Source organism: Dasypus novemcinctus, chromosome 10 (assembly GCF_030445035.2).
Source record: "Dasypus novemcinctus isolate mDasNov1 chromosome 10, mDasNov1.1.hap2, whole genome shotgun sequence".
Lineage (NCBI taxonomy): Eukaryota > Metazoa > Chordata > Mammalia > Cingulata > Dasypodidae > Dasypus > Dasypus novemcinctus.
The window spans coordinates 85,454,064-85,481,848 of record NC_080682.1 but is presented as its reverse complement, the minus strand read 5'-3'; the positions used below and the strand labels follow the sequence as shown (position 1 = coordinate 85,481,848).

At 35.5% G+C, this 27,785-nt stretch overlaps 1 protein-coding gene across 2 annotated transcripts; it reads right to left on the bottom strand.

The window, feature by feature from the left end:
• Window positions 1–3,321: 3,321 nt before the first annotated feature.
• On the bottom strand, window positions 3,322–27,016 carry TMEM41B (transmembrane protein 41B). 2 transcript variants are annotated; one of them, XR_009187647.2, is made up of 8 exons: window positions 26,665–27,012; window positions 15,732–15,849; window positions 13,051–13,179; window positions 10,088–10,181; window positions 9,343–9,447; window positions 6,367–6,505; window positions 4,821–5,054; window positions 3,322–4,091 (listed from the first exon to the last, which is right to left on the bottom strand). XR_009187647.2 is itself a non-coding variant. In XM_058305769.2 (7 exons), exons 1-7 carry the CDS (start codon window positions 26,783–26,785, stop codon window positions 4,885–4,887), a joined length of 876 nt encoding a protein of 291 aa, XP_058161752.1. In that variant the 5' UTR covers window positions 26,786–27,016; the 3' UTR covers window positions 3,322–4,884. The 2 variants fall into 2 exon arrangements, 1 of the variants encoding a protein (XP_058161752.1); XM_058305769.2 differs by having other exon boundaries at window positions 3,322–5,054; window positions 26,665–27,016.
• Window positions 27,017–27,785: the final 769 nt, after the last annotated feature.

Sequence of the window (27,785 nt, the reverse complement as noted above, 5' to 3'; positions counted from 1 at the left end):
TTCCCATTTGCCCCAGAATCTTACTCACTGGGTGTCTTGTTCTGCCAGGGTTCCTATGACAAATACCACACACTGGTTGGCTTAAACAGAAATTTACTGTCTCACAGTTTTTGTGGCTAGAAGAAAATCAAGGTGTCACCAGGATTAGGCTTCCTCCCAAGTCCTCTGTTGGTGGCTTGCCAGCAATATATAGCTCAATCTCCACTTCCATCACCTGGTGATCTGTGTCTTCTGTCTCCACACTGGCCTCTATTGACTGACTGAGAATTTCCTCTGCTTATAAGGACTGCAGTCATATTGGATTAAGGCCTCATCCTGATTTTTTTTTTGGTGTCATCCAGAAAGGATCTTCAAAGATCCTATTTACAAATGAGTTCACACCCATAGGACCATGGTTATGACTTGAACATGTCTTTGTAGAAGACATGACTCAACCTATCACACTGGGCCTCTGAAATTAATTTTAGCTCCTGAAATCTGACCTGATGCCTCCCTTTCCATCGAGGCTGTTTAGAACTATTGTCTAAAGTTAGCCAGTGTCTCTCCTGCTGCTCCTCTGTGGAAATCAGATTCACAAGAAAGCTGATTCAGGAGTCCCTTCAGGTCTTGGTGGAGGATTTAGTACCTCCACTTGAATTTCACTAAAACTCAGTCCTGTAGTGATTCATTCCTTCCAAAGTCTCTACTTCTACAACATTTTGTCATGTTCTAACCAGAAATCCCAAATTTCCTCTTCAATGTCTACTTTCCTTTCATATGCCTCTAGTTAACAATAGTTGATAATCTTGATTGCTGTTTTAACACCAATTCTAAAAGCAAGCCTCATAGTGGTAATATAGTCATCAGGAAATCCTGTCTCACTGGTGAAACTAAGGTAGGAGTCTTGAATCAGCACAATCATGTCTGCCTTGGGCCTTTGTTAAGTTCCTAGGAAAGAATCTACTTTCTTAAGAAAGTGCAATTGATGCTGGGCAGAGAAAAACCATCTTCCAGACTATAATGAAGATTCATATAGACTCACTCTAGAAGGTTCAGATAATGCTGAACTATTTCTCCATCCAAAATACAGACTTTAACAGTGTACTCCCTTGTTCTGCTTCCATAATAAATGCTATAATGCTGATCTAAATAGTTCTCAAACCTCCCTCAGACTTTGAGGTGGTACTCCAGATCCAACATGGCTAACACTGGGTTAATTTCTACTCCCCAACACTTCTAATCTAGCAGTTTCATCATCATGGTGAGTGTCCACTTGGCATAGGTCCAGCTGCAGGAAGTACTGCCCCTTAGATTAAGAATCCCAAGTGGGCTCTGAAAATGTAATCTAGTTCAGTGAGGTTTCTCCATCTTTTCACAAAATGCAGTCCTTGCTAACACATAGCAGTGATCAGAAGGCTTGATCTTCTGGCTTCTCTTTTTCATACAAAATATTTCAAGGTTGAAAGTACCCCTTACAAGAGTTCTTTAACTCCCTACGTAAGTCACTTTACCCTACTTTGTAATACTAGCAAAATAATCAAAGGGAAATCAATGCAACAAGTACAATAAACCACCGAACAAGAAACATTTGTTTTGATTTTTGCTCAAGTATTCATTTACAAATAATTGAAATAATTTTTGTGAAAGCACATTGTAAACTATTCAGCTATACAAAGCAAGGTATGCTTAGTTTAGTATTTTGAATTATAGGAGTGTATTAATCATTTTCATTAATTTCAGAGACTCATATCATGTCTGACCTGTCAGGAACCTGGACCTTAGACCTCACTGATCCTGATGAAGGAAATGAGGCCCAAAGAATTTAGGCAATATTCACCCAGTCTAGCAAGCATGTCGCAGATAAGGAAAAAAAAAAAAAAAAAAAAAAGAATCAGAATAGAGTAATGAATCTGCACATTGAAAGTACAATCATGTACGGTTACTTACACAGGAGGGAAACTTCAGCCCTTTGATTTATTCTACCCATTTTTCAGAAAGCCAAAGAAAATTTTAAAAAAATAAAACTCTAATACATGGTTCCTCTATAAAGAAATCCAATGTGATTTGTACTAGAAATTTACATGGTGTTTACCTGTATTTACTTACCTCTACCATTTTAAAAAGTTCAAATAAAAGCTTTACTTTTTTTTTTTTTGAGGTGAAAATGTGCATCAGAATTTCAAGAGAATATTTGTACTTAATGAAAGGTTTTTTATTTTTTATTATTTTTTATTTCTCCCCCTCTCCGCCCCCTGCCCCTATTGTCTGCTCTCTGTGTATCCATTCGCTGTGTGTTCTTCTGTGTTTGTTGTATTCTCATTAGGTGGCTCTGGGAACTCATAGTGGGACCTTCCAGAGTTGGAGAGAGTTGATCATTCTCTTGCTCCACCTCAGCTCCCTAGTTCTCTGTGTCTCATATTGTCTTTTCTCTGTGTCTCTTTTTTGTTTTTGTTGTTGTTGCGTCATCCTCCTGCACCAGCTCTCCGTGTGGGCAGCACCACTCCTGGGCAGGCTACACTCCTGCACAGGGCTGCACTTCTTGCGTGGGGGGCACCCCTGTGCAGGGTGACACTCCTTGCGTGTGGTAGCACTCCATGTAGGCCGCTCACCACATGGGCCAGGAAGCCCTGGGTATCAAACCCTGGACCTCCTATATGGTAGGCGGGAGGCGCTATCAGTTGAGCCACATCTGCTTCCCAAGGTTTTTTAAAAACAAGTACTTCCATGAAATAAATCCCAAGTACCATGTTTAAGTTTCTTCAGTAAAATTCATTTCTATTACATTTTAATTTGCATTTATTATCTTAGAAATATTACAACAAAAGTAACGAAGCTCCAGAGAAGGCTAACTTACTTTCTTAAGTTTCTCAGCTTCCTAGCTAGTCTACTCACCTCCATTCTTGGCACCCTTTTATTACTATGAAGCTATCTTTAAGCTGTGGCTAAAACTTAAACTCACATTTGGTACCAGATCGAATCTGTGAATGCAGACCACCCACCTGACAGTCACTGAGGTTCTATTCTCTTGGGATAAGAAAAAATACTCCACCTATAGTGGCAGCTACAATTTTCTAAAAAAGAAGAAAAAATATGGAGAATATACACACACCAGAGTAAATAGTGAGGATTCTCCTGAGTTCAAACTTTCTTAAAATTTTTTCAAAGTCTTATAAAAATATACTCAATTATATTTTATACAGTAATATTTAATGAAATGTGTCCAAAAAGGGCATGTTTTAAAATTCATTGTAAAAGAAAAAAGCTTTATGACTTAGTCTCTGGTCAATAAGAAAGGAGGAAAACCTTGCTAGAAATAATAATAATTTCACACAAAAGGCCAGGTGACATAAGAATAGTATATTAATCAATATATTTTCTTGTATTTACAATAAATCCATTTGTTAATACTGAGATAGAAAAAAAATAACCAATCAATCCATATTATATAGTAGAAACAGGGTTTGAGGATGATCATAGCCCCCCCAACACACACACAAAATGTACAAGGATTTCTCCCACAGCTAAAGTACTTTTCAACATAATGATAAGCTTCAGTGAAGGTAAAACTGACAAGAGTACCATGTCCTAGGATCATGGAATCAAGGGCACTACCATTAAGCAGCAAAAAGCTCTTTAGTTTTTCCAGGACTATTTAAACATGGTAGTTACCATATGAGAAGTTAATTGACTTTGTGAATTAGAAAAAGTAGAAACAGTAAATATGGAGACTGCATTCATCAAAAGCAGTCCCAAACAAAAAGCCATCAATAGAAACAAACATGGTATCAGTATATGTATATCGTGCATAAAAATAATTATATAATACAAACCGTAATGATGAGACTAATAAATAAATGAGGTAAATTTTACAGTCATTGGACCAAATAATTTGCTATATTTATGCACTTAAGAGTTGTATTATCGCTAAGTGTCTGTTTCAAAATATAAAGTAATACATTTAACCTAACCTAACATCTAAGACTGCATACTTGCGAAGTATTTTAGATCCCCTTTTGAGATATTAAAGGAGAATCATGGGGAGTGGATGTAGCTCAAGTGGTTGAGTGCCTGTTTCCCATGTACGAGGTCCTGGGTTCGCTCCCTAGTACCTCCTTAAAAAAAGAAAAGAATAGTGTAACAAAATATTAACTGAATACAAATTATGAACACCAAATATATGATACAGTTATGTAATCCCCATTTTGTATATGCACAATGGAAAAATTATGAAAGTTAATTTCAGACTGATCCATAATAAAAATCTAGAACAGAAAAAAATAAAATAAAATTTACAAAATAGATATAACTTGATATCCCTTTCATATTCAGTGGTGTGCAAACTCTAAACAAATCCATAACCTCAAAGGTAGAAAGAGGAAAAAAAATGTAAATCTCTTTTGAGCTTTAGTTTTTAAGTTTATGCTCTGAAAGAAGGCTGAAAAGCCAGAACTGTAATAATAATATTTTAAAACCTAGAATCTGTTTTTATTTATCTATATTAGTTATTAATAAGCACTGAGAGAAAAATATCATTAAATTATCAAATCATGGATAAGTATGTATGACCAATTCATGAAATAAATTAAGTTGAATGAATCAGTTGGATCAAGAATTTACTACCATACTGCTGTTAATTATTTGTTAAGTACACTTTGTGCAGTAATTTAGATGTTTACCATAACTACTGACAGCACTTTACAGTGTACAACAATTTCCCTTTTCACTTTCTTCTCTCGCTTACCAATTAAATGCATTATATAACTGTCTGATAGGAAATTTTATTTTACAAATTCCTACTTTCAATTACTGAGGAAGTGATTTTAAAACATAAATGGATGCACCTGCTAATCCTGAGATGATGATGATGATGATGATGGTAAGAAAACTAAAACCCAGATGATTTTTTTACTCAAATTTCTGCTTTAGTTTTTTTTGGAAGATGGCTGGCAGAATGGAAAGAACAGCCAAAATCATCAGAACAAATACTGAGTTCCAGGAAACAGCTTCTCCCGCTGTTGTAAGCTGGTACAGTGTTGTTCCCGCTTTAATCGCTACAAAAGAGGGAGGTGCAACACCTAAAATAAAAAATAAAAATATACGGTAAAAACCAACAATTGTTTTTAAAAATTAAAAACCTCTGTGTGCATAATATTTCTTATAAGAAGTATAATAAAGCCATTTCCATTTGGGGGAAAAAAAACAACAAGAAATTTCTAAAGAATAATTTTACATTTATCAACAGCCACTTTAAAAAGTGAATATGCCCTGATCCATGAATTTCAAATTTGGGAAATGATGTCTATGAGCAAAGATCTAGTTTTAAGGATGTTCATCAAAGCATTATAATAGTAAGAATCTAGAAATAATCTTAAGTGTTTGAAAAAAACTGTCATTCACTCTGGATAGAATATGTTTAAAATAAAAATGAAGTGGTAGGAGACAGGTTGACATGGAAAACAGGTTCACAAAAGTACACATGAAATGATCGCATTTCATTAAAAATCAGAATGAGTGGGAAAAAACCACTTTAGGCAAAGCTGAAGTAAACTATATCTCTAGCTGTTCTGTCTCTACAATAAGGATACAGGAATAAAATTTATCTTCTCATTCCACAAAAATAACATCATTTTACAAAATACAAAATTATCCATCCTGACATAATTTTCAAGTTTGTTAATGAATTTTTTAATGTAGCAATAAACAAGTGATTTTGATTTTTTCCAAAAGGTCTATTTTCCCAAGTATTAATTTAAATTTTAATTTACTAGACAATACATTACAAAATTTGCTCATTTTGTTAGTATCTAAACAATTCAACTTAAATTGGAAAGAAAAGCAGAACGCTCTTACTAAAGAACCACCAGAATTCATAAAATAATAAATGAATTTTCACTGATTAATTTCAAAATTAAGTGTCAGCTCCTTTTGAAAGCAATAACTTTTATCATCCTTACTTTCCCCATACTTTTGGTAATGACCACAATAAATGTGGATTCAATAAAATGAAAAATGGGATCAATCCTGAAAATTAAAGTTCAATTTTTCATTACTTGAATAGAAGACAAAGGAGAAAATTACTAAAAAAAAAAAGCATGTTTTTTTTCTCTCTCCACTGAGGGAGAAACCGGATTTAGAGAGTCCTACTTAATCCTGTATAATTCAAACAATATCCAGTAGGAAGTGTTCCTCTTTGAAGAGGTCAAACAAATATACCTAAGTCTACACAATCCAATACACACTTTCTGAGCATCTATTTATACAGGCCAGGTACTGTGCTCAAGAGTTATATATGGTGTTTGAATGTCTGCAAGGAGCACACAATCTAGCCCAGCTATACACTGTTAGATAGGTATACAAAAAGCTCTAACAACAAACTAGAGGCCTTACCTAGAAAAGTGCCAATAAAAAAAACTTTCAATGGCACATTTATCACTGGAGATGTAATATTAATAAACCAGTTAGGCAGAAATGGTGTTATTCTCAAAAATATAATGTAGTTAATGAGGTGTTCTCTATGACGTTCAACCTGTCACAAGAAAGAAAAGAATTAAAATCATGATAAGGGCAATCTTGAAAAGAAGTTACTTAATATAAAAGTCTTATTAAAATTTTCATCTCTGATAATTCAGTTTATCCAACAGAAATTATCAAAAAGGAACTTGAGAATGACAATGAACTATTTATCAAATGTTCATTACCAGAAAGAGTGGAGAGAGCTAAATAACACAAGATGAGTTTTTAAAAATTGTGCTTATAGCTTAATGTTATGGTGTGCCTCTAAAGACAGTTTTACATCAGCCTAATGACAGTTCAACAATGACATTTTAAACCTAAAATGCCAAAATTAAATTTATATGATAACTAGATACAATTTATAAGATACATATCAAGTGTCCAACTTTTAAATGCCTTTAACCCCTACAAAGTAAAGGACCTGAACAACACATAAGCAAATCTAGCCTCCAACTAAAAAACATTTCAGATAATTTTTATCTCATGTTAATACAATTTTATGAGTGAATTCATTATTGATAAAAGAGATTAAACAAGTATATATGAAAAAATATACTTTCTTTGAATAACTAAGCTTACTTACAGAAAAAGAGCTATTCCAAAGAAAAATGCACATATAAAACTATTTTTATATTCAGTACATATGTAGTACAGTGAGAAGAGCACTAGACTAGAAGTTTAGAGACCTGAAATTCTAGATCTTGGTTTATAAGTAAATGATTATGATTTTGGGCAAAATTTCTCTTAATTTCTGAATCTGTAAAACAATGAGGTAAGGCAGGATGATCTTGAAAATTCCTGCAAGAGTCAACTGTCTAAGATTCTTCTGAGTCATTATAAAAATAGGATTATCTTAGCAATGCTATCTTTATTTTAGAATATACAATTCTGTACTATTAGATACTTATTACTATAAAATCCATCTCTATGATATGTTTTATATTTTTTATTCTAAAACAATGGATTGTGCTACCTTTCTTATTTATTTATTGTTATCCCAACACTTGCAGTTAAGTTTGGGCCATACCTTACCACAAAAAGATAATTAAATTTCATGAATGAAAGTGTATTTATAATGTGTAAAGAGATAATGCAACTTTACTTTTTCCAATAATAGGAAATTATATATTCCTGCACATACTGTAATATATATTTATAACTGTATTCTCAACAAATTTGCTCAGGAGGTTTTCCAAAGTTATTATTCTACAAGAACACAGAAGTACTGTTAAAAGAATATATTTCTAGATCTAGATACTTTTTGCCATGAAGTCAATCATAACAGAAAAGGTCATTTTCACATGAATGAAGTATTATCTCTACTTAGGATGTCAAACAAAAGAACTGTGAAGATCATATTCGTATGTTAACAAATGGACACCAAAAGGCATACATATATAGTATATCTTTTATAGTGGGTTGAATAGTGTCTCCCTGAAATTCATGTCTACCTGGAACCTCAGAATGTGACCTCTTTTGGAAACAGCATCTTTGCAGATGTAATTACATATAGATACATATTTTTTTCTTTTTAGATAGATGAAGGCTGATTTTATTATCATATCTCTGTTATACAAGACAGATTTTTTAAAGCTATGTAAATATGAAATGCTATGAAATTAAATGATGTTAAAATAAAACCTAAGAAATAAAGATTTTCAAAAACATTTACTAAGGTTCAAAAACAGAAGACTAAAGTTCTAACGCAGAAGACTAAACCAGGCCCCCATCTGTATAACCCAAATCTAAAAGGTATGTATTTAGAGTCACTGGTTTGAATAACCATGAAGATTATATTACCCTCTCACTGAGAATGGACATAGTTGTGGGCAGAGATAAGAAGCAAAGTGTGAAGAAAATAAAGCTGAGTGCTAATGGAATGTCCTATTATAAAAGCAGCAGGCTTCTTTTTCAGGCATATTTGCACAGTAGTTGCAGTATACTGATGGATCTTGAAATGAAATCATTCTGGATCTTGGGTAGGTTCTAAATTTAATGACTAGTGTCTTTATAAGAAGAGGAGAGAAGAGTGCACAGACACAAAGAGGGGAAGGCTATATGAAGACAGAGGCAGAGATTGAATTGATGCAGCTACAAGCCAAGGAATACCAAGGATTGCTGGGAGCCACCAGAAGCTACAAAGAGGCAAGAAAGGATTGCTGCCTTCAGAGGAAGCATGGCCCTGCCAATACCTTATTCTGGATTTCTAGCCTCCAGAACTGTGAAGAAGTAAATTTATGTTGTATTAAACCACCCATTTGTGGTAATTTGTTATGGCAGCTCTAGGAAATAAATACACCCTTTTTCATACTCTGGAGGTACAACTTAAAAGATTGTCACGTATCCATGTGCCTGGGTTCATCTTCAAAGAGCTACTCCTTGGGCTTTTGAAAGAAAGTACAGGAAGGGATGTAGCAACACCAAGTTAGCCCTTTCTATATGGTAGTGCTTACACTTATTGCTTGTCTGTAACACAGATCCTGACTGAAGATAACAGTTGTTCCCACTGATGAAGTGCTTTAAAGGAATTGGCTGACACAAGGTTTACAGTGACCCATACTGAAAGCACACTACATCAACTCAAACAGGTATTTAAATATGTGATTCCTTTATATCAACACTGACTTCTCTGTTGATTGAACCTACCAGGAATAAAAAATTAAAATTATCATTGTAAGTAGGAAAAATTCATATTTGAAACCTACTAACATTCTTACTTGCCTACCACCAGATTTTAGTCAAAAGACCATTCTGATTAAAGTCTTGAGTCTAAGTTACTTTAGGTAGAAACTATACATTGACATTCCATTTAGCCAAAGAGTTAAATTAAATGTTTAAAAATATGTTTACCTGCTGTGACCATTTCACTGCTTTCTCTGTTAAGTATTTGTATACAACAGGTCTCCCAACTAAATAGGAAAGCATATAGCAGAAAGAGGCACCAAGTCCTGAACACTGGAAAATAACAGGAAGCCATAAATATTTTTTACCTTCACATCTTATTCACAAAGATATATTCACCTAAGGAAAAGGGGGCTCAATTAGTGTTCTCTTTTAGGAGATGGGGAGGATACCCTTCATGACCTCTCTTCTGCGGAGAACAAGACCCCATTTTACCTGGTCCTTTCTCATACCAAATGCTAACAAAAATGAGACCAGCTAAAAGAAAGTGGCTCTGATGATTAAACTTGGTGACCATATTCAAATAGTTAATGTTAGCCTTTAGCCTAAGAATAAAATTTCAGGAGCCAATTTTTTTCAATTGCCATGCTTGAAACCACCCTCCTTCCCCCCACCTCCAGCTCGGGGACTTAATTCACCAACACTCTTAGACTAAGTTAAAAACAAAACAAAACAGAATAGGAAGGAAAGGCTTCAGCAGAGCCTATAAATACAAATAAGTCTATGATAGTCCTATTCAAACACACAAAAACTAACAGATCCTTTGGAAGGACTTAACACGCATTACTTTAAACTCCTCAAACTAGTGAGTTTATGCTTATACAGATTAATGGGACTAAGATGCCATCATCGTTTTCATCATTCCACTCAAAGCTACTTTTTCCAGTCTCCCAATTTCATTTTGTGTACTTACCAAGCAAACAAGAAATAAGGCTAGTGGAAAGGGATAAAGAAACCCTGAGAGTATACTGAGAAATATAGAGCCTGGAATAGCAAATGTTTGCAAGCTGTTAACTTCTAAGTTAAGGATTAAAATATAATTAAAGGAATTTTTAAAAGGAAAGACAAATCCAACATTTCAGAATCAATAAAGAGGGTACCATGTTAATAATATTATTTCCATATAGAATTTAAAAATAAAATAAAAATTACATACAAGTTTAAAAGATGAGGGAACTCATTAACTCCTTAGTTTATAATGCCTCTAACTCTAAATTGACCATTTACTAACATTATCATAAATACACTATTACTAAGAGTGTGTGCAAAAGTCCCCCAAAATTATCTAATACCAAATGAATATCCTAAATTCCTTAGCCTGGTACTCCAAATCCTCTACAATCTGAGTACATTGTCTAGCTCCTATTTATAATCTTATTCTCAACTGTCTCCAACTAAATTGTTTAGCTGCTGATCACTGCCTAACCACATCCTGCACTTTTAAGCACTACTCTAGACTTGCATTGTCCAGAATGACCACTCAGTATATCTCCCCTTTCTTCCCCAATTATCTCAGCTGGAAATAGATATGCTTCTTCAGAAACCTCAAATTATTATGTTTGTACTTAACATATAATTAGTACTTCAAAAAAAATCTGAATGAATTAATTCATTCTTAAATTCAACTCAAATGAATGCCAGGGTTTAAAAAAGGCATTCAAAAATAAAAAGTAATTTAAAAACAAGAGTTTGAAATTAAGTATTACTCATGAAGGTACTATTTCTACACTGTTTGATATAATGGCCACTGGCACTACATGTGGTTACTGAGATACCGAAATGTGGTTAGTGCAAACTGAGATGTGCTATAAGTGTAAAAACACAACATTTCAAAAACTCAGTATGAAAAAATAATGTAAAATATCTCATTAATAAATTTTATATTGATTATATGTTAAAATGTTTTCAATATATTAGTTAAATAATTTTATTTTTAAGTTTTGATAAATTTATCAAATAAATTGATAAATAAAATCCATTTCAACTGTTTCTTTTTATTTTCTCTAATGTGGTTACTAGAAAATTTAAAAATTAAATGCGGCTTCCATTATTTTTCCATTAATCAGCACTATATTAGTAGGACAACAAAAACTTTGTTATAACCCTAAGATAAAGTCTTTCCCTTTTGCTCACTGAGTTTGAAATTACCTAACATACAGTTTCCTTTTATTTATTTAAATGTAATACACCACATTATATATAAATTTTGTTTAACACGATCATCTTATAAATATCTAAAACACTATGTGAAATATTATAATAATTAAACTATTAAGAGAACAGTGATAACAATAAAACCTGCCAAATTAACTAAAAAAAAGTATTAGCCAATAATCTATTTAAAATTAAACCAAATCTGTTTTGTAACAATAAATCCACTCCGATACTTTTGCCTTCTCCAAGTAATTTATTCTTTTCTACTAAATTGCATATGGATGTTAAGGCAACCAAGCTATAACATTATTACCCCCTAGATGGCCAAGATTTATTTATGGTAACTGGCTGATTGGACAGAGTGGGCATTCCCTTTATCCTTCAGTCAAGGCTGATGGACAGCTAAAGCTTGGGGGCAACGTGGGGAAAAAAGATGATTCTCCAAAACAGCTATAATGCCTTGTTTACATAATGTTCACAAAAATCTTATAAAAGCCAAATGAAAGGGATGAACTGGATTTGTTCCTTATTTGGGGAAAATATTCAATTTATGGTTTAAGTAGATAAAGTATAACATATATACAGAGTTTAAAAAGTACATAAAGTATATTAAGGCAAAAGAAGCTGTAAGCCTAATACTTAGGTTTTCACTGATAGGTGACAAAATGAAGTTGAAGGGAAAAGGCAGCAGTTATGGATTTCTCAAAAGTTTATATAAAGAAATTGCCTTACATACACACTGCCCAAACGACCTGTCATAAAGACAGGTGCATTAAAAATTATTCTATAAATTTTCCCCTATTTTGAATTTTTCTAATAATAAATTGGCAGGATAATGATAAAACTCCCTATAAATAAGACACCACCTAAATACAACTGAATCTTCACCAGCTGGGTAAAAGAGTAATGTTTGTATTAGCAGCAAAAAACCTTTGTAAATGTACTTGTGACTAAGTTGCTTATGCTAGAAGTAATTTCTCCTGAACTATATACTCACAACATTTGCATAACAAGGTAACTATAGAAATATATAATATCTAATCCAACATAAATCCAAGAAAAGAAAATGCCAGTGAATTTTACAGGAGAGAAAGTTGAAAGAACTAACAAACTAATTTCCCTTTAAAAAAAAATAAAAGCTGGTTTTAAAAGGATGATTACCCTCACTTCAAGAGGTAATATCTTTCATTAACTGAAGATTCGGAAAATAAGGTTAGATTAGAATAAAGGATACAAAAACCACAAGTTAATGCTAATTCAAAAGTTGGAAGATTAATTGCCAATATCACAAGAAGTTTTTCCAAAGGAAACAAATGAAAGATAAAAATCACGTGAACAAACAGAATCGTAACACAGTATCTACAAAAGCAAAAAAATTAGAAACAAATTATATCTCCAAATAAAAGGGAATTTTTCTTAAAATTAAGGTATGGTAATATTAATTCAAAACAATATTTTGAATGGTATAAAGAAGAAAATGTTTATAAGTTAAATAAGCAGAATACAAAAAGTGACAATATATAGAAATAAAAATAATTGAGTTGAGAACACAGATTTATAGGTAAGAATTTTTTCCACTTCAATTTTTCAGTAATTTAATATTGTTATATTGCTTATATTTTTTAAGGAAAAATAGTTATGCTATGTATAACTGAACAACAGATCTTTTAAAACCTTTTCCTTGAACAAAACTAGAAAACACTTTTTCAGTTAAAAGGATACAAAATATATGTAGCAAAATAAGCTACAAGTACTTGTACATAAAAGGTGTCCTTATATTTGGATAAAACTTTTCCTAGAGCTTTGGCATCATCCATATCTCTGGGAACCTTCATATTCACTCTTTCTTCTCTAAGGAAATAAAATTAAAGTGAAAAATTTTAAAACAGAATTTTGCCAAGAGAATCAATATCAAAGTTCAAAAACATGAAGTTTTATTCAAAGTGATTTGACGCCTTGATCTATATAATACGTTCAGTGTAAAGTCACAATTTTAAAATTCCAAAGTGTATAAATTATTTGGATTTTAATGATTTAATATAATTAATTTCATGAGACATCTAATCAATATACCAAAGTTCAGGATAATTCAAACTTAAATTTAAAAGTATTTACTTCAGCACTGGTGTAAATTAAATGTGAGCAATGAACCACTGATGTTAGCATATTAAAAACATATTTAACATCATTATGGGTAATCCTCATGATAGGCTAAAGTCAATAATCAATTTCAACTAAAATTAAATAAACTTTTTAATGAATTCCAGTTTATATCTTTTCTGAAATATCCCAGTTCAAAGTCCAGGAAAAAACCTTCTCTTCCTACTAATTCCAGTTTATCTTTTGGTACCTTGTTTGGAACTGAAGTATTTCTTGCTTATGAAAGCCTCAAATAATGATATTCAACCACACTTGACTTTTTTTTTTTTTTTTAGGTACCAAGGCCAGGGAATAAAAGCGGACCCTTGTATGTGGGAAGCTGGCACTCAACCACTGAGTGACATCAGCTTCCCCGAGTTAATTTTTTTGTTCATTTGCTGTTGTTTTGGGTTTTTGTTGTTTTTTTAGGAGGCACTGGGAAATGAACCTGGGACCTCCCATGCGGGAAGGAGGCGCTCAACCACTTGAGTCATATCCACGTCCACACATTAATTTTAATTATAATATGCCCATTTATTTACATGATAATATTTAACTAGCCCTACAGTACAATAATAGAATGATGCTTTCTTAAGTCCTATAAAAACAGCTGGTAAACTAAACTGGTTTTCTCATTTATATAATTTAACAAACAAAAAGACTCCATAAGAGCGTGTACACACACCACACACATGTATATTTATGTATACATATATAGAGAGAAATAGGCAGAAAAAAAGGTTAATAAATCACTATTATATACAATTGATACGTTATTCTTAGAGCACATTGGGAACAAAGACAATCTTAATCTAATCTACAGTCTATATCCCTTCTTTCTTTCAATCAGCTCTCTATTTCCTACTCTGTGAATAAAACCAGAAAGGATATAAAATCAAATCATACTATTAACTAACAAAACAATATAACATGCTACCCTCCTAAAGGTATTTACATTTATGTAAGACATCAAAGATTTAAAATCCAAATAATCTAACTATAAAATTTCAAGCATCAAGGATTGTGAAGGAAAGGAATTTGGAGGCAACAGGAAATTCTCGATATCCTGAAATCATATTTTACAGTTATCCAGCCTGGTTGAAAGTGTAACTATATTTTAGTAAAGCCTTATATAATTTATGATTACATAATGGTGGTATTACTGTAGTTAAATAATCCTGGGAATATTTTATCCTCTTAAAGCAAGTTTCAGATTTACAATCTTTTAATTAAAATTTAAAAAACTCAAAAAAACCAAAAGTTTTAAAAAATAAGTTATTACTTAGCAAAAATTGATGCAAACTTATATGTAAAGTTACTAATCTTTTTAAAATAATGCTTAATGTTACCATGCATGTTTCACTGCAAAAAAAATAAAAAAAAATATATATATATGTAATTGCTTATGGGATGCTGCCCTAAACCCTACTAGAGGTACTACATAATATCTAAAATATATTCCGTGTTACCTTTCAAAAATGGAAAATTCAAATCTGAAATACATTTCATCCTAAGGTTTTGGCTAAGAACTTGTGAACTTGTATTATTTATACAGTCTCTTACAAGGTCACTTCACTGTGAAAACTATTCATATCACTTCTATAAAACAAGTAAGAGAAAAAGAGTTAGGAAACAGGGATGCAGTAGGGAGAGAAATGGATAAATAGAAGCAGGCAAGAATTGACCTCAAGTAAAAGTGGAAAGGGGAAAAATAGGAAAAAGGAGAGAATGTAGGAAGGAACACCATTGGTATTTTTCAAATGCAGGTCAATGTCTATTACTAGACTGTAAAATAAACTCACTTGATTACTACTAGCATTTTAAAAATTAAATGAAATAAATAGAATAGTTTAGAAAATACCAAAGGAAATCATCTAAAATAAGAGTAAGGTCTGTCTAATGAAACTTTAACCTTGTTACATATGTATACATGTATGCAAGAGAGAAAAAAGACACACAGATGCAGGGTCACCATATAACAATATATTTCTTATTGTTATATTTTTTAAAAATTGAAAATCATTAGAAATATGGGGCCTGAATTAGAGGAGGAGTGCTCAGAAAATCTTGCAGAGAAAATCAAGAGGCGTATTTGAAAAGAAGTATTTAAATAACAGTGCTGATATGGACTTGCTACAAGCTATGAAAGTTGATTCACAATCACCATGACAGTTCTATTGCTTAAAATAAATTTAAGTTTTAACTTTAAATGCACTTTCATCTCTATAAATGTCTAGAAAGTTTCAGTTTTTCAGCATACTTACTCACTAAGCTGAGGAAAATTTTTATATACCAAAAACATAACAAAAGCTGCAGATAAGAAAATGGACACCAATATAAGGAGTGACATTCTTGCTGACCCAGCTTCTGCCCAGGCTTTCTCTGAAAGAAAAAAAAAAAGCTATAATTATGATAAATGTAGGAAGACAGTATTCTAAACCAGCAAATAATTTCCTTAAATGCTTTCCTCCCAGCAAACTATTCATATTTTTGCCCAAAACACTTTGTGACATTAAAATTTTTTTTGAGGTACTGAGTCTAGGGATTGAACCTGGGAAGCCAGTGCTCAACCAGTGAGCCACACTGGCTCCCCTCAGTAGACCGTTAAACTTTAAATACTATTGTGTTTAAATTTATTAATTGGGCAACACATTATTTTGGGGGGATATATCCACTTTAGAAGAATGAAAAAAACACCACCAAAATTTGCAGTATTGATTTGTTGATAAGCCTGGTGGGGGGCAGGGCGGGGAGGAAGAGCTTTATTTTTTCTTTTTATACTCTAAATGCTAGTACAAAAGATGCCTACAATGGAGTAATAAATTAGGTATGTCTGTGTCAAATATTCCAGCTCATAATCCACAGACGTATATTTATATATGCTTTTTGCAACAGAGAATTAAACAGATATTTTAAACATCTGAAATATGAAAAGGTATCTGCAGAATCTTATAATAACAAATTCCTAATTGTCCACCACATTTTTGCTGGATATGATATCTAATTCAATGTATAGCTGAAGAACTCTTAATAAGTCACATCCATTCACCATAAAAATAAAAGCGTAATAAGCCAAAAGTTATAAAAATATAACTATACTGACTATCGTTAGTAGTAATGTTTTGGTGATATTCTTTCATAATTTGTAACAAATGCTTCACAACAACACAAGGTATTCGTGGTGGGGTGCTGTATGGGAGCACTGCATGATGTTATGCATGTTTGTTTTGTAAGTTCACAGCTTTTGGTATATACTATTGTTTAAGTATGTTTCTGTACAAATGATATCCTTCAATAAAAGTTTTTAAATGAAAAAAAAATCAGTGTGTACTAAAACCAATTCAATCAAAAATGTAGTTTTACTTTCTAAATAGAAAGCCTACTTAGTCACAAGTTTTTTTCACAAAGCTTAAAAGGTTTATTACAATAAAAAGTATTCTATTGGGAAAGGAATAAGAGTAATATGTAAATATTGAGTTTGGGGCCATAGTTTTCCATCAGCTGACATCAAAGTATAGACATGTAATATATATAAATAGTCCGTGTAATTTTTCAGGATAGCTATTACATCTTTTTTAAAGATTTATTTTTTATTTATTTCTCTCCCCTTCCTGCCTGCCCCCCCCCCGCCCCGGCCCCCACTGTCTGCTCTCTGTGTCCATTCGCTGTGTTTTCTTCTGTGTCCGCTTGCTTATATTCTTGTCAGCGGCACTGGGAATCTGTGTCTCTTTTTGTTGTGTCATCTTGCTGCATCAGCTCTCTGTGTGTGTGGCGCCACTCCTGGGCAGGTTGCATTTCATTTTCACGCAGGGCGGCTTTCCTTACAGGGCAGACTCCTTGTGTGTGGGGCTCCCTTACACAGCAGCACCCCTGCATGGCATGGCACTCCTTGCGTGCATCAGCACTGCGCGTGGACCAGGTCATCACACAGGTCAGGACGCCCTGGGTTTGAACCCTGGAACTCCCATGTGGTAGGCGGATGCTCTATCCGTTGAGCCAAATCCGCTAACCAGCTATTACTTCTTAAAGGTATGCTACTTTTAAATCTAACTGGAATTAATTTGCCCCAGCCTACACTTTTAACTTAGTCCCTGCTAGACTCAGGTGCAGAATACAAAAACAGTAACACAAATAATTTAATACTATAGGTATCTTCTAAACCCTTCATTAATAATTTTTACTTTTTATTCCTCCTGAAGATATTTGTGGACACAATGAGAATGACTTCGAAGAAAAAATGGCTGATTTCCCCCCCTTTCTTAGAACTTCTCTTTAGGACTTTTACAATACATAATATGTATATCAAAAATAGAATTGCTTTAGAGTTGGATGCTAATCACCTATTATGTATAAAATGTTTTGCTCGAGCTCTGCTCCTTAAAGCAGGTGCCACCATTAGCCAGGAATAAGAGGAATGGTACAATTAAAAGGGGTTTTGCATTTATAGGAAGGCAAGATTACTAGGCAGGAGTGATGAAGATAAGCTTCAGGAGTGGGTGGAAATTTAACTGAAGATTAAAAGATGGGAAAAGAGGTAACAGCTTTCTGACCTGTACTATGGCTTAATATTTATTAAAGATTTCTCTAAGTGATTCAGTTTTTTTTAAATTAAAAATTAACTAGGGCATTTAGTTTGCTAGCTCTAAAATTAAACGATAAAGTGTTTTTCACACTATTTTGAATTTACCAGTCCTAATTAAGGAGTCAGAAGGGGAGAAAAGTGCCCAACAATGTTTAACTGGATTGCAGAACGCTTGCTACTCTGAGTGTTCCTTGAGTATACATATCTCTGCTACTTGTTGCCTTAGAGTTGGATGATGAAATATAAAGACATCTGAACAAAATTAAACTCTAGGTTTAACTTGATACCTGTTTTCTTCAATCTCTAAAATTAGGCAAACTTTTCCAACACTGTGTTCAACAACACAAGAAAGTAACTGATAAGAACACAATAAAACTGAGTTAACAATTATTCAATTTTGCAGCTCTCCTTTCTTTCACACTAAGTGGTAAAAAGGGAATGTTGGCAATTATGATTCAACAATTCTTTTAAGTATAATTATAATAAACCCAGAAAATAGCATGTAATTCATTTAGAGTTCTAAACATATTAAGCAAAAAGTTATAAATCTTGTTTCTATAATTTTACATCTAAACATGTAGCATGCCTTCTTTTGGCTGTACCAGACTCATGTCATTTAACATTTAGAGCTATCCACAATATTCATTAAACACCAAATATTTCATCACACAAATTACCAATCAGAATTACTCCATTTTCTATTTTTCCAACCTCCTCCCAGGCCAAAAGTGCTGTTAGTCGGAATCACAATCTCTTGGCCTACAAATTCACTTGCTTTCCTACTTTCAGTTAGGGTATCACTGGTCAACAGTAATCCATTTACAGCATTCTCCAAAAGGGCTATAATCCAAGTCTCTTCAAGCCTTTAATTCTACCTTCCCATACTCTCTACAAATAACACTGCCTCCCACTTCAGTGAGCTCCCTAATGTCCACTTCAAGATATATTCATTAAATTACCTTCTCTTGCCCCTCCCCCTTATCTTTGCATTAAATGCTACCACTCTTCCTTCCAGATCTTGCTCTTGGAAATATCTGTTTTCCATGACCCAACATCTTCAATTCTTGTCTTACAAGCACCATTTTTTTTTTTTTTTAAAGATTCATTTGTATTTATTTCTCCTCACCCCCTTGTTGTTTTTTACCTGCTGTGTCTGTTCCCCTTGTTTCTTTAGGAGGCACCAGGAGCCAAACCTGGGACCTCTGATGTGGGGGGGAGATGCTTAATCACTTGAGCCACCGCTACTCCCCGCTTTGTTGTGTCTCTCACCCACTGCCAAGGCAACACACTAAGGTCTCATATCACTTGGGACTGCTTCACTTTGGACATTTTATTTTTCAATATTCTCTTCTTTGTTAACATTTATTTTCTTTCTATTTGGCTCTTGACTTCTCTTCTTCCCATGCCCAGCCTGAGCTCTATGATGTACCAGAATCCTTATCTTTTCCTTATATCTATCTAATCCAAAATCAGAGCTACCAGTTCACTTCCTTCATTTTTATACCAAGATGGCCAAGCACAGAGAAAAATCATGAGTGACCCATCATGGAGATCCATGTCATTGGGAAAAATTACTTAGCCTAATTCCCACTCCCTTTTCTAGGAGTGGAGCATGAATTAAGCTGAGCCAGTCAGGTTATTCTTTTAAAAAAATAAAAATTGATTGATTGATTTCTCCCCCCTCCCTGCATTGCCTGCACTCTGTGTCCATTAGCTATGTGTTCTGTGTCTGCCTGTATTCTCATTAGGCAGTTCTGGGAACCGATCCTAGGACCTTCCAGAGCGGGAGAGAGGCGATCATTCTCTTGCACCACCTCAGCTCCCTGGTATGCTAATTCTCTTACAGTCTTTCCTCTGTGTCTCTTTTTGAGGCATCATGTAGCTACATCAGCTCTCGGTGTTGGCCAGCACTCCTATGCAGGGCAGGCCTCCTGTGCAGGGTGGCACTCTGTGTGGGCCAGCCTGCCTTGCCTTCACCAGGAGGTCCTGCGTATCAAACCCTGAACTTCCTATATGGTAGACAGGAGCTCAACTGCTTGAGCCACATCTGTTTCCCAGTTAGGTTATTCTTACCCTCTGACAACAGTGATCCAAGTCAGTCTAATTAGAATGAATATCAAGACTTTATTTGACAAAGATTCTCCTTGTCTCCAAAATTAACAAGGAAGCATTTAGCTAACCTTGGAGCTTCAAAGGAAACCAATCTTAAGGTAAAGCTGACATCAAGCAAACCAAGGGATGAAAGAAATCTGATCCTTGATGATATCATCAAGTCATTGGTTCCAGGCTGAAACTAGTAAATCCTACTTAATGGATTGATTTACGTATTACAAAAACTCATAAACTTTTCCTTTCAGCAGGAGTTTCAATTGGATTTTCTATTGATTACAATCAAACGAATCCTGATTGACGGATGCACAACTATGTGATTATACCAAATACCACTGATTGTATACTTTGGATGAATTGTATGCTTTATTAATATGTACCAATAAAATTGATTTGTTGACCAAATTAAGTAAATAAATATAATTAAATTGGGGGAAAAAAGAAAAAAAATAACAAGTGTTGGTGAGGATATGGAGAAACTGTACCTCATACACTGCTAGTGGGGAAGTAAAATGATGCAGCTGCTGTGGAAAACAGATGGGCAGTTCCTCAAAATATTAAAACATAGAGAAACTGCGAGTCAGCAATTCTGCTCCTACATATATACTCAAGAACTGAAAACATACATTCACAGAAAAACTTGTACACAAATGTTCACAGCAGCATTATTCATAATAGCCCAAAAACAGAAATAACACAAATGTCCATTAACTGGTGAATAAATAAAACAAAAAGGGGCTTTCTATATAATAGAATACTATTTGGTCATCAGAATGAAGAACATCAGAATGAAGTTCTGATACATGCTACATCACAGATGAGTGAAAGAAGCCAGACACAAAAGGTCACATATTATATAATTCCATTTATATGAAATGTCCAGAATAGGTAAATCCACAGAGACAGAAAGTAGATTGGTGGTTGTTGCAGGCTTGGGGAAGAGAGAATGGGAAGTGACAACTAAGGGGTGTGGGTTGATGAAAATGTTCTGAAATTTGATAGTGGTGATGGTTGAAACAACTCTGAATAAAGTGTATATATACTAAAAGGGGTAAATGTTATGGTATGTGAATTATATCTTGATTTATAAAAAAGGAAAGATCTAGGATACCTCATAATCCTGTCACAAACCACTTACACTTCATAATATAAAAACTGACTGGGAAGCGAATGTGACTCAACTGATAGAGCGTCCACCTACCATACAGGAGGTCCCGGGGTTTGAACCCAGGGCCTCCTGGCCCGTGTGGTGATCTGGCCCACATGCAGTGCTGCTGTGCGCAAGGAGTATCATGCCACTCATGGGTGTCTCCCGCATAGGGGAGTCCTATGCACAAGGAGTGCACCCCGCAAGGAGAGCTGCCCTGCGTGAAAAAAAGCGCAGCCCGCCCAGGAGTGGCACCACACACCCAAGAGTTGATGCAGCAAGATGACACAACAAAAAGAGACACAGATTCCGGGTACCACCAAGAATGCAAGTGGACACAGAAGAACACACAGCAAATGGGACACAAAAGAACAAACAATGGGGGGGAAGAGGAGAGAAATAAATCTTCAAAAACAAACAAACTGATCAACACAAGACCTAAGTCATCAATAATAGTGTAAGTTATGTTCAGTAAACTGTTTCCTAAAGATCATGAATATAGGGAAGCAGTTGTGGCTCAACTGACAGAGCATCAACTGGAGTGTCCAGGGTTTGATACCCAGGGTCACCTGACCTGTGTGGAGCTGGCCCACATGCAGTGCTGCTGTGCGCAAGGAGTGCTGTGCCACGCATGGGTGTCCCCCGTGTAGGGGTGCCTCATGCACAAGGAGTGCACTCTGAAAGGAGAGCCGCACTGTGCGAAAAAAGTGCAGCCCACCCAGGAGTGGTGCCGCACACAAGCAGAGCTGATGCACAAGATGATGCAACAACAACAAAAAAAGCGAGTTTCCCGGTGCCACCAACAAGAATGCAAGCGGACACAGAAGAATACACAGCAAATGGACACAGAGAGCAGACAATGGCAGGGGGAAGGAGAAATAAATAAAATAAAATCTTAAAAAATAATAATAATAAAGATCATGAATATATAAGAAAGGAATATGGAAACTTTGTATTTTCCATATGATCTTTCTGTAAACTTCCAACTTCTGTAATAAAAAAGAAACAATTTAAGGTTGGGGAAAAAAACCAGAATCCTGAATCTGGCTTGAGCTGACATCAACAAATCATACTAAGAACTTGGTTCATATCCAGCTGCTAGTTCTAGCCTTAGATCCCAGTAATCAGTAATATGGAGTAAGACATAGCAGATGCTCAATAATATTTGTTGAACCATATTAGCAAGGCAGAACCTAGAAAAGGGATCTAAGAAGAATTTATTTACCCAAGTTCAAACAATGTCTTCTAAAAGCAATAAAACCTAACTTCTAGATAGTGTTTCTTAAACTTTTTAAACTGTATTCCACAATAAGCAATGTATTTTACATCATGTTGTGGTACACACACAATCTGTATAACTGGAAAAAAAAATCAAGAAACAATAATTACCCCCTACTACATGCAAAGCACTGATATTTTCTCTTCTACTTCATTTTTAAAAAATTTCACCATTACCCATCAAATTGATTTCACATCCTTACAAGGGTAGTGTGCTGGTTTGAGTCTTTTATGGACCCCAGAAAATTATGTTCTTAAATTGGTTCATTGTTATGGGCAAGGAACCCTTTAATAGGACTGAATTCAATTGGGGGCCTTTGATTGAAGTCCTTCATCGAGGCATGACCCAGTGTGGGTCTCCGCCCTCTTGCTGGAATCCTTTATAAATGGGAGAAACATGCAGAGACACACAGAAAAAGAGAGCTGCCATTTTACCCTGCCATGTGAGAGAGAATTCCAGGATCACCAGGAGCCACAAAAAAAGAGAAACCCTGAGAGGCTGAGAGAGCAGACCAAAGAAGAGACACAGCCAGGGAGAGATGAGTGGTATGCCTCATGGCCCACAGTTGAGCTAAGGGAGAAACTGAGCCTGGAAAAGGCAGAGACTGGTCGCCATTTTGCCTTGCCATGTGGAAAGAGTACAGGATTGCCAGCAGCTGACCTTTGGTGAGATAGCATCTCTGATGATGCCTTGATTTGAACATTTTCACAGCATCAGAACTGTAAGCTCTTACCCTAATAAATTCCCATTATAAAAGCCAACCCATTTCTGGTATTTTGCATTGGTAGCCTTCAGCAAACTAAGACAGGCAGTGACCTATACATTGAAAAATAGTCCTAAGAGCTCTCCTAAATTAATATGAAGAACTGCCATGACTTGCTAGGAAATAAATCAGCTAGGGCAAACATCGCAAAGGGGACTAAAATAGCATAGTCTAGGGACCCTCACATATAGATTAGGCCAAGGACCTCTTAATTGGTTGTCTATTTCTCACCCTTCCTGATGTCATCATGCAAGAATCAGGCTTTCAACATGTTATTGCCCTGCTCACAAGCCTTCAAAGTAGTCTTCAATCTATAAGGCTCAGATCTTAAGCTCAACAGACTAGAGTCATAGCAAGTAAAAAACAGAGTGTAAAATGTTTCAAACATATACAAAGGATGACAAATATTTTTCAAAGATACGTAGATATACCTGTTGATAAATACATTTAAAGTGCCATGAAATTCAGAGAAATTACTATGTATTTCTCAATAAAGAGTTACTAAAATTCTCTTCTCCAAAACTTTTTCCTTTTTTAAAAAAAATTAGTTTTTTTTAAACACATAGTTTTCCCTATTATCAACATTTTGCACTAGTGCTACCTTTGTTACAAGTGGTATAACAATATCATTGTATTACATTATTAATTATAGTCCATAGTTTTCATTAGAGTTTACTCTTTGTATTGTGCAGTTCTATGGGGTTTTTTTTCCCCTGATAAATTACAGACAACTTAAAATTTCCTATTTATCCACCTTTAAATACATAATTTAGTGCCGTTATACTCATAAAGTTGTGCCTTCATCACCATCAGCCATTGTCAAAGCTTTTCCATCATACCAAAGAGAAATGCTGTACTAATTAAACATTAACTTCCCATTTTCCATCTCCTGGTAACCTCTGCCTTTCCTTTTTCAAATGCCAAATTGCTACCTACAGGTACCAAAAATTGTTTTTTGTTATCTGGAAAATCAGTTGCTAAGTAGTTACTAATGCTATCGCTAATTACCACAGGCAGGTGAACCAAACCCTATATCCTGTAAGGGGTCTACAAAATCTTTTGTCCAGAAAGACAATTCAAATATTAATTAAATATGAGAACAAGGGAAGGAAAGAGAAAAAACTGGGAGCCACTAATAAATAGGATGGATCAAAACTTTCTTTGCTTTGTAGTTAAAACTCTCCATAATCTGACACCATTCCAGTCATGGCCAGCCTTAGCCCCTACTACCAATCAATAGAAACCCTCCATTCCTATCAAGATAATCTCTTCACTGACACATAAAAGGTTCATATTAACCTTTAAACCCACTGTTCCCCTGCTCAGAATCCCCTTTCTTCTTCTCTACTTAGCCAAACCCTGCTTTTCAAAGGAACTCCTAACCAGTCCAGTTCACATCAACTCTTCCCTCTGGTTTCTTACAGATTTGAAGTCTTTAGAAGACATTTTGACAGCATTATAAAAAAAGAATTACTGTGTTGACTATGTTGTTCTAGTGAGAAAAAAGATAAAGTTATAAAACACTTTGGATACTTTCATTGTTTTATTTTCTGAATAGCATCTTAGGTAGAAAACAATGATACAACTGAAACAGTGATGCAACTGAAAATGAAACATGGCTATTTCAAACCAAATAATATTCAAGGGAACTCTACATATAAAATACATTTTCAGTGCCAGCTTGGTCCTAAGCCTCAGGATTGGGGAATGAAACATGGACTACAATGGATTTACTGGTATTCTACTATAGAATTATTGTGATTCTAGCGATGGAAGAAATTATATCATTGATGTGGAGAGAGTGGCCACTGGAGTTGCTGAAGTCAGGAAGACAGAAAAGGTGTGATATGGGGGTATTTTCAGGACTCGGAGTTATCCTAATGATATTGCAGGGAAGAGGTGTGATATGGGGCATTTGCAGGACTTAGAGTTGTCCTGAATAATATTGCAGGGACAGATGCAGGACATTATATATCCTGCCATAAGCCACTGTGGGAGAGAGTGTAAACTACAATGTAAACTATAATCCATGCTGTGCAGCAGTGCTCCAAAATGTAATCATCAAATGCAATGAATGCACCACACTAACGAAAGAAGTTGATGTGGGAAAAGTGGGGGGTGTGGAGACTGGGGCATATGGGAACCTCCTGTATTTTCAATGTAACATTTTGTGTGATCTATGTTATCTTTTAAAAATAAATGAAACAAATATTTTTTTAAAAATGAAAATACATTTTCAGGAAACCTAGACTTTGGATTATCATTCTTAATATTAGCATCTTCAAAACAACGTTCCTTTAGAGTGGATTTGAACTTTGACAACAATTTCTGGATTTTAAAAGTTATTTTGTTCTAGTATCTATAAATTGGACAAATATCCAAATTCATAAAGGTGAAAGCATAATACTGGTGGAGACGTGTGAAATTATTTGAAATATCTTAAATAACTTAGTTGCCATTTGTTAGGATCACCTCAAGTTTATGGGCTTTAAATGCATATAAAGAGCTTAATGGTTTCAAACGCTGAAAAGCAATGTACACAACTCCATGCCATAATAAAATAAAAACATTTAGTTTCCAGTACACTTTTTCTCTGTAAACAATATTTAAAGTACCAAGAAAGGCCAGGATGTAGTGGAAAAGGCTTTAAAAAGAGAGACCTTAACTATAAGAATAATTGCAAATTTATTGTTGCACTTAATATAAGCAAATCACTACATTAAATTTTTACATGAATTACTGTTTAACCTGCACACCAACCTAAATACGATTATTATCCTCATTTTACAGTTCAGACATTGAGCCTTTGAAAGTTAACAAGTCCAAGGTCAGAAGTAGGTAGCAGGGACTTAAAATCAGGTGTTCCTGCCTACCAAAGTCCCTGATCTTAAATTAATTATTTTACTCATCTGGCTTTATAGCTCGGTGCAAATCATATACCCATTCTGGACCTCAATTTACGCATCTGTAAAAATGAAGCAATGAATGCTAAAGTTCCTTTAAGCTCTACCAGCTTCAATATTATCTTTACAATCTCCTTGGGTGCCAACGAACCACGGTCAACTGTCATTCCTTATTTTAATTCAATTCACTCCAACAAGCATTTACTACGCACCTACTAGGTGTCCGGCCTTGTGCTGGGCGGTGGCCTAAGTCCAGGTCCCCCACTCTCTCTGCTCCCGCCCCAGGGCACCAGCAGGCCCCTTCTCTGACCGCAACTCCCCGAAATCAGCTGGGGTTCTTGCCCTCCTCCGGAGCCCTTCTGGCACACTCGCTCCTCCGAGGCAGCCCCAGGTCTGTTTCCTGCTGTCACTCACCCTTCAAGTGATCTCCGCCACCAAGCACCGCGGGACCCCTCGTCCCTGTTGACCCGTCCCTCGCGGGGGTCGTGCGGAGTGCCCCCGTCTGCGATCGTTCGGCGACTCTGCCTTTCGCCATGACCCCTGCAGGGAAGGCGGAGGGAACGCCCTCTTAAAAACAACTCCTCCGTAGGCTCCTCACAACACCCAGGCTCCACAGCTACGGCACTTCCGGCAAGACCGCCTAACCTAAGAAGACTTCAGCGTGGGGAGCACAAAGTGGCTCTGCTAAGACCCGCAGCGACCACCTAGTCTAGGCTCCGCCCGGCGCCACCCCCGAGCCTGGCGCGCTCGCACCGGCCCAGTAACCGCGAGACAAGTCAATATCCTGCTCCGCCTATCCAGGGCCATGTCCCGCCTTTGGCCCACAGGAAGCATGCGCAGTCGTGGCTCCGAAGTCGCAAGTCTGCGACTGGCAGACGCAGGCGCCTAATGCGCAGGTGTAATTATCCGGAAGTGCAGATCTGAGACTCTGTAACCTTTATTCCTGTCGCCAGAATGTCTTCAAGTGATTAATTGTAGTTTGGCGGCTGACCCTGATTCAGTCCACTCCCTTCTCCAGTTTCAAAGTGTGTCTTACGTCTAAAGATGGTGGAAGGCCTAAAGCCAGAGCCAGGCGCTATAACCTGTGAAGGTCACAGAGTGGCAGAAATGTGTTTAGAACCTCGGCTCTCTGGGTCCCTAACTTTCCCTTGTTATCACCCTGGTTGCACTGTCTTTTATTTTTGCAGTTTTGACAATTACTTTTCCCTCTCAGGGCAGCATTCAGCTTAGTAGTGAGTTAGTTGACGATCCCTCTTTTTTTATTTTTATTTTTTATTTATTTCTCTCCCCTTCTTCCCCCAGTTGTCTGCTCTCTGTGTCCATTTGCTGTGTGTTCTCTGTGACCGCTTCTACTATCTTTATCAGCAGCACCAGGAATCTTTCTTTTTGTTGCGACATCTTGTGTCAGCTCTCCGTGTGTGCAGTGCCATTCCTTGGCAGGCTGCATTTTTCCTTCACGCTGGGTGGCTCTCCTTACATGGTGCACTCCCTGCGCATCTGCTCCCCTATGAGGGGGACACCCTGCATGCAGGGCA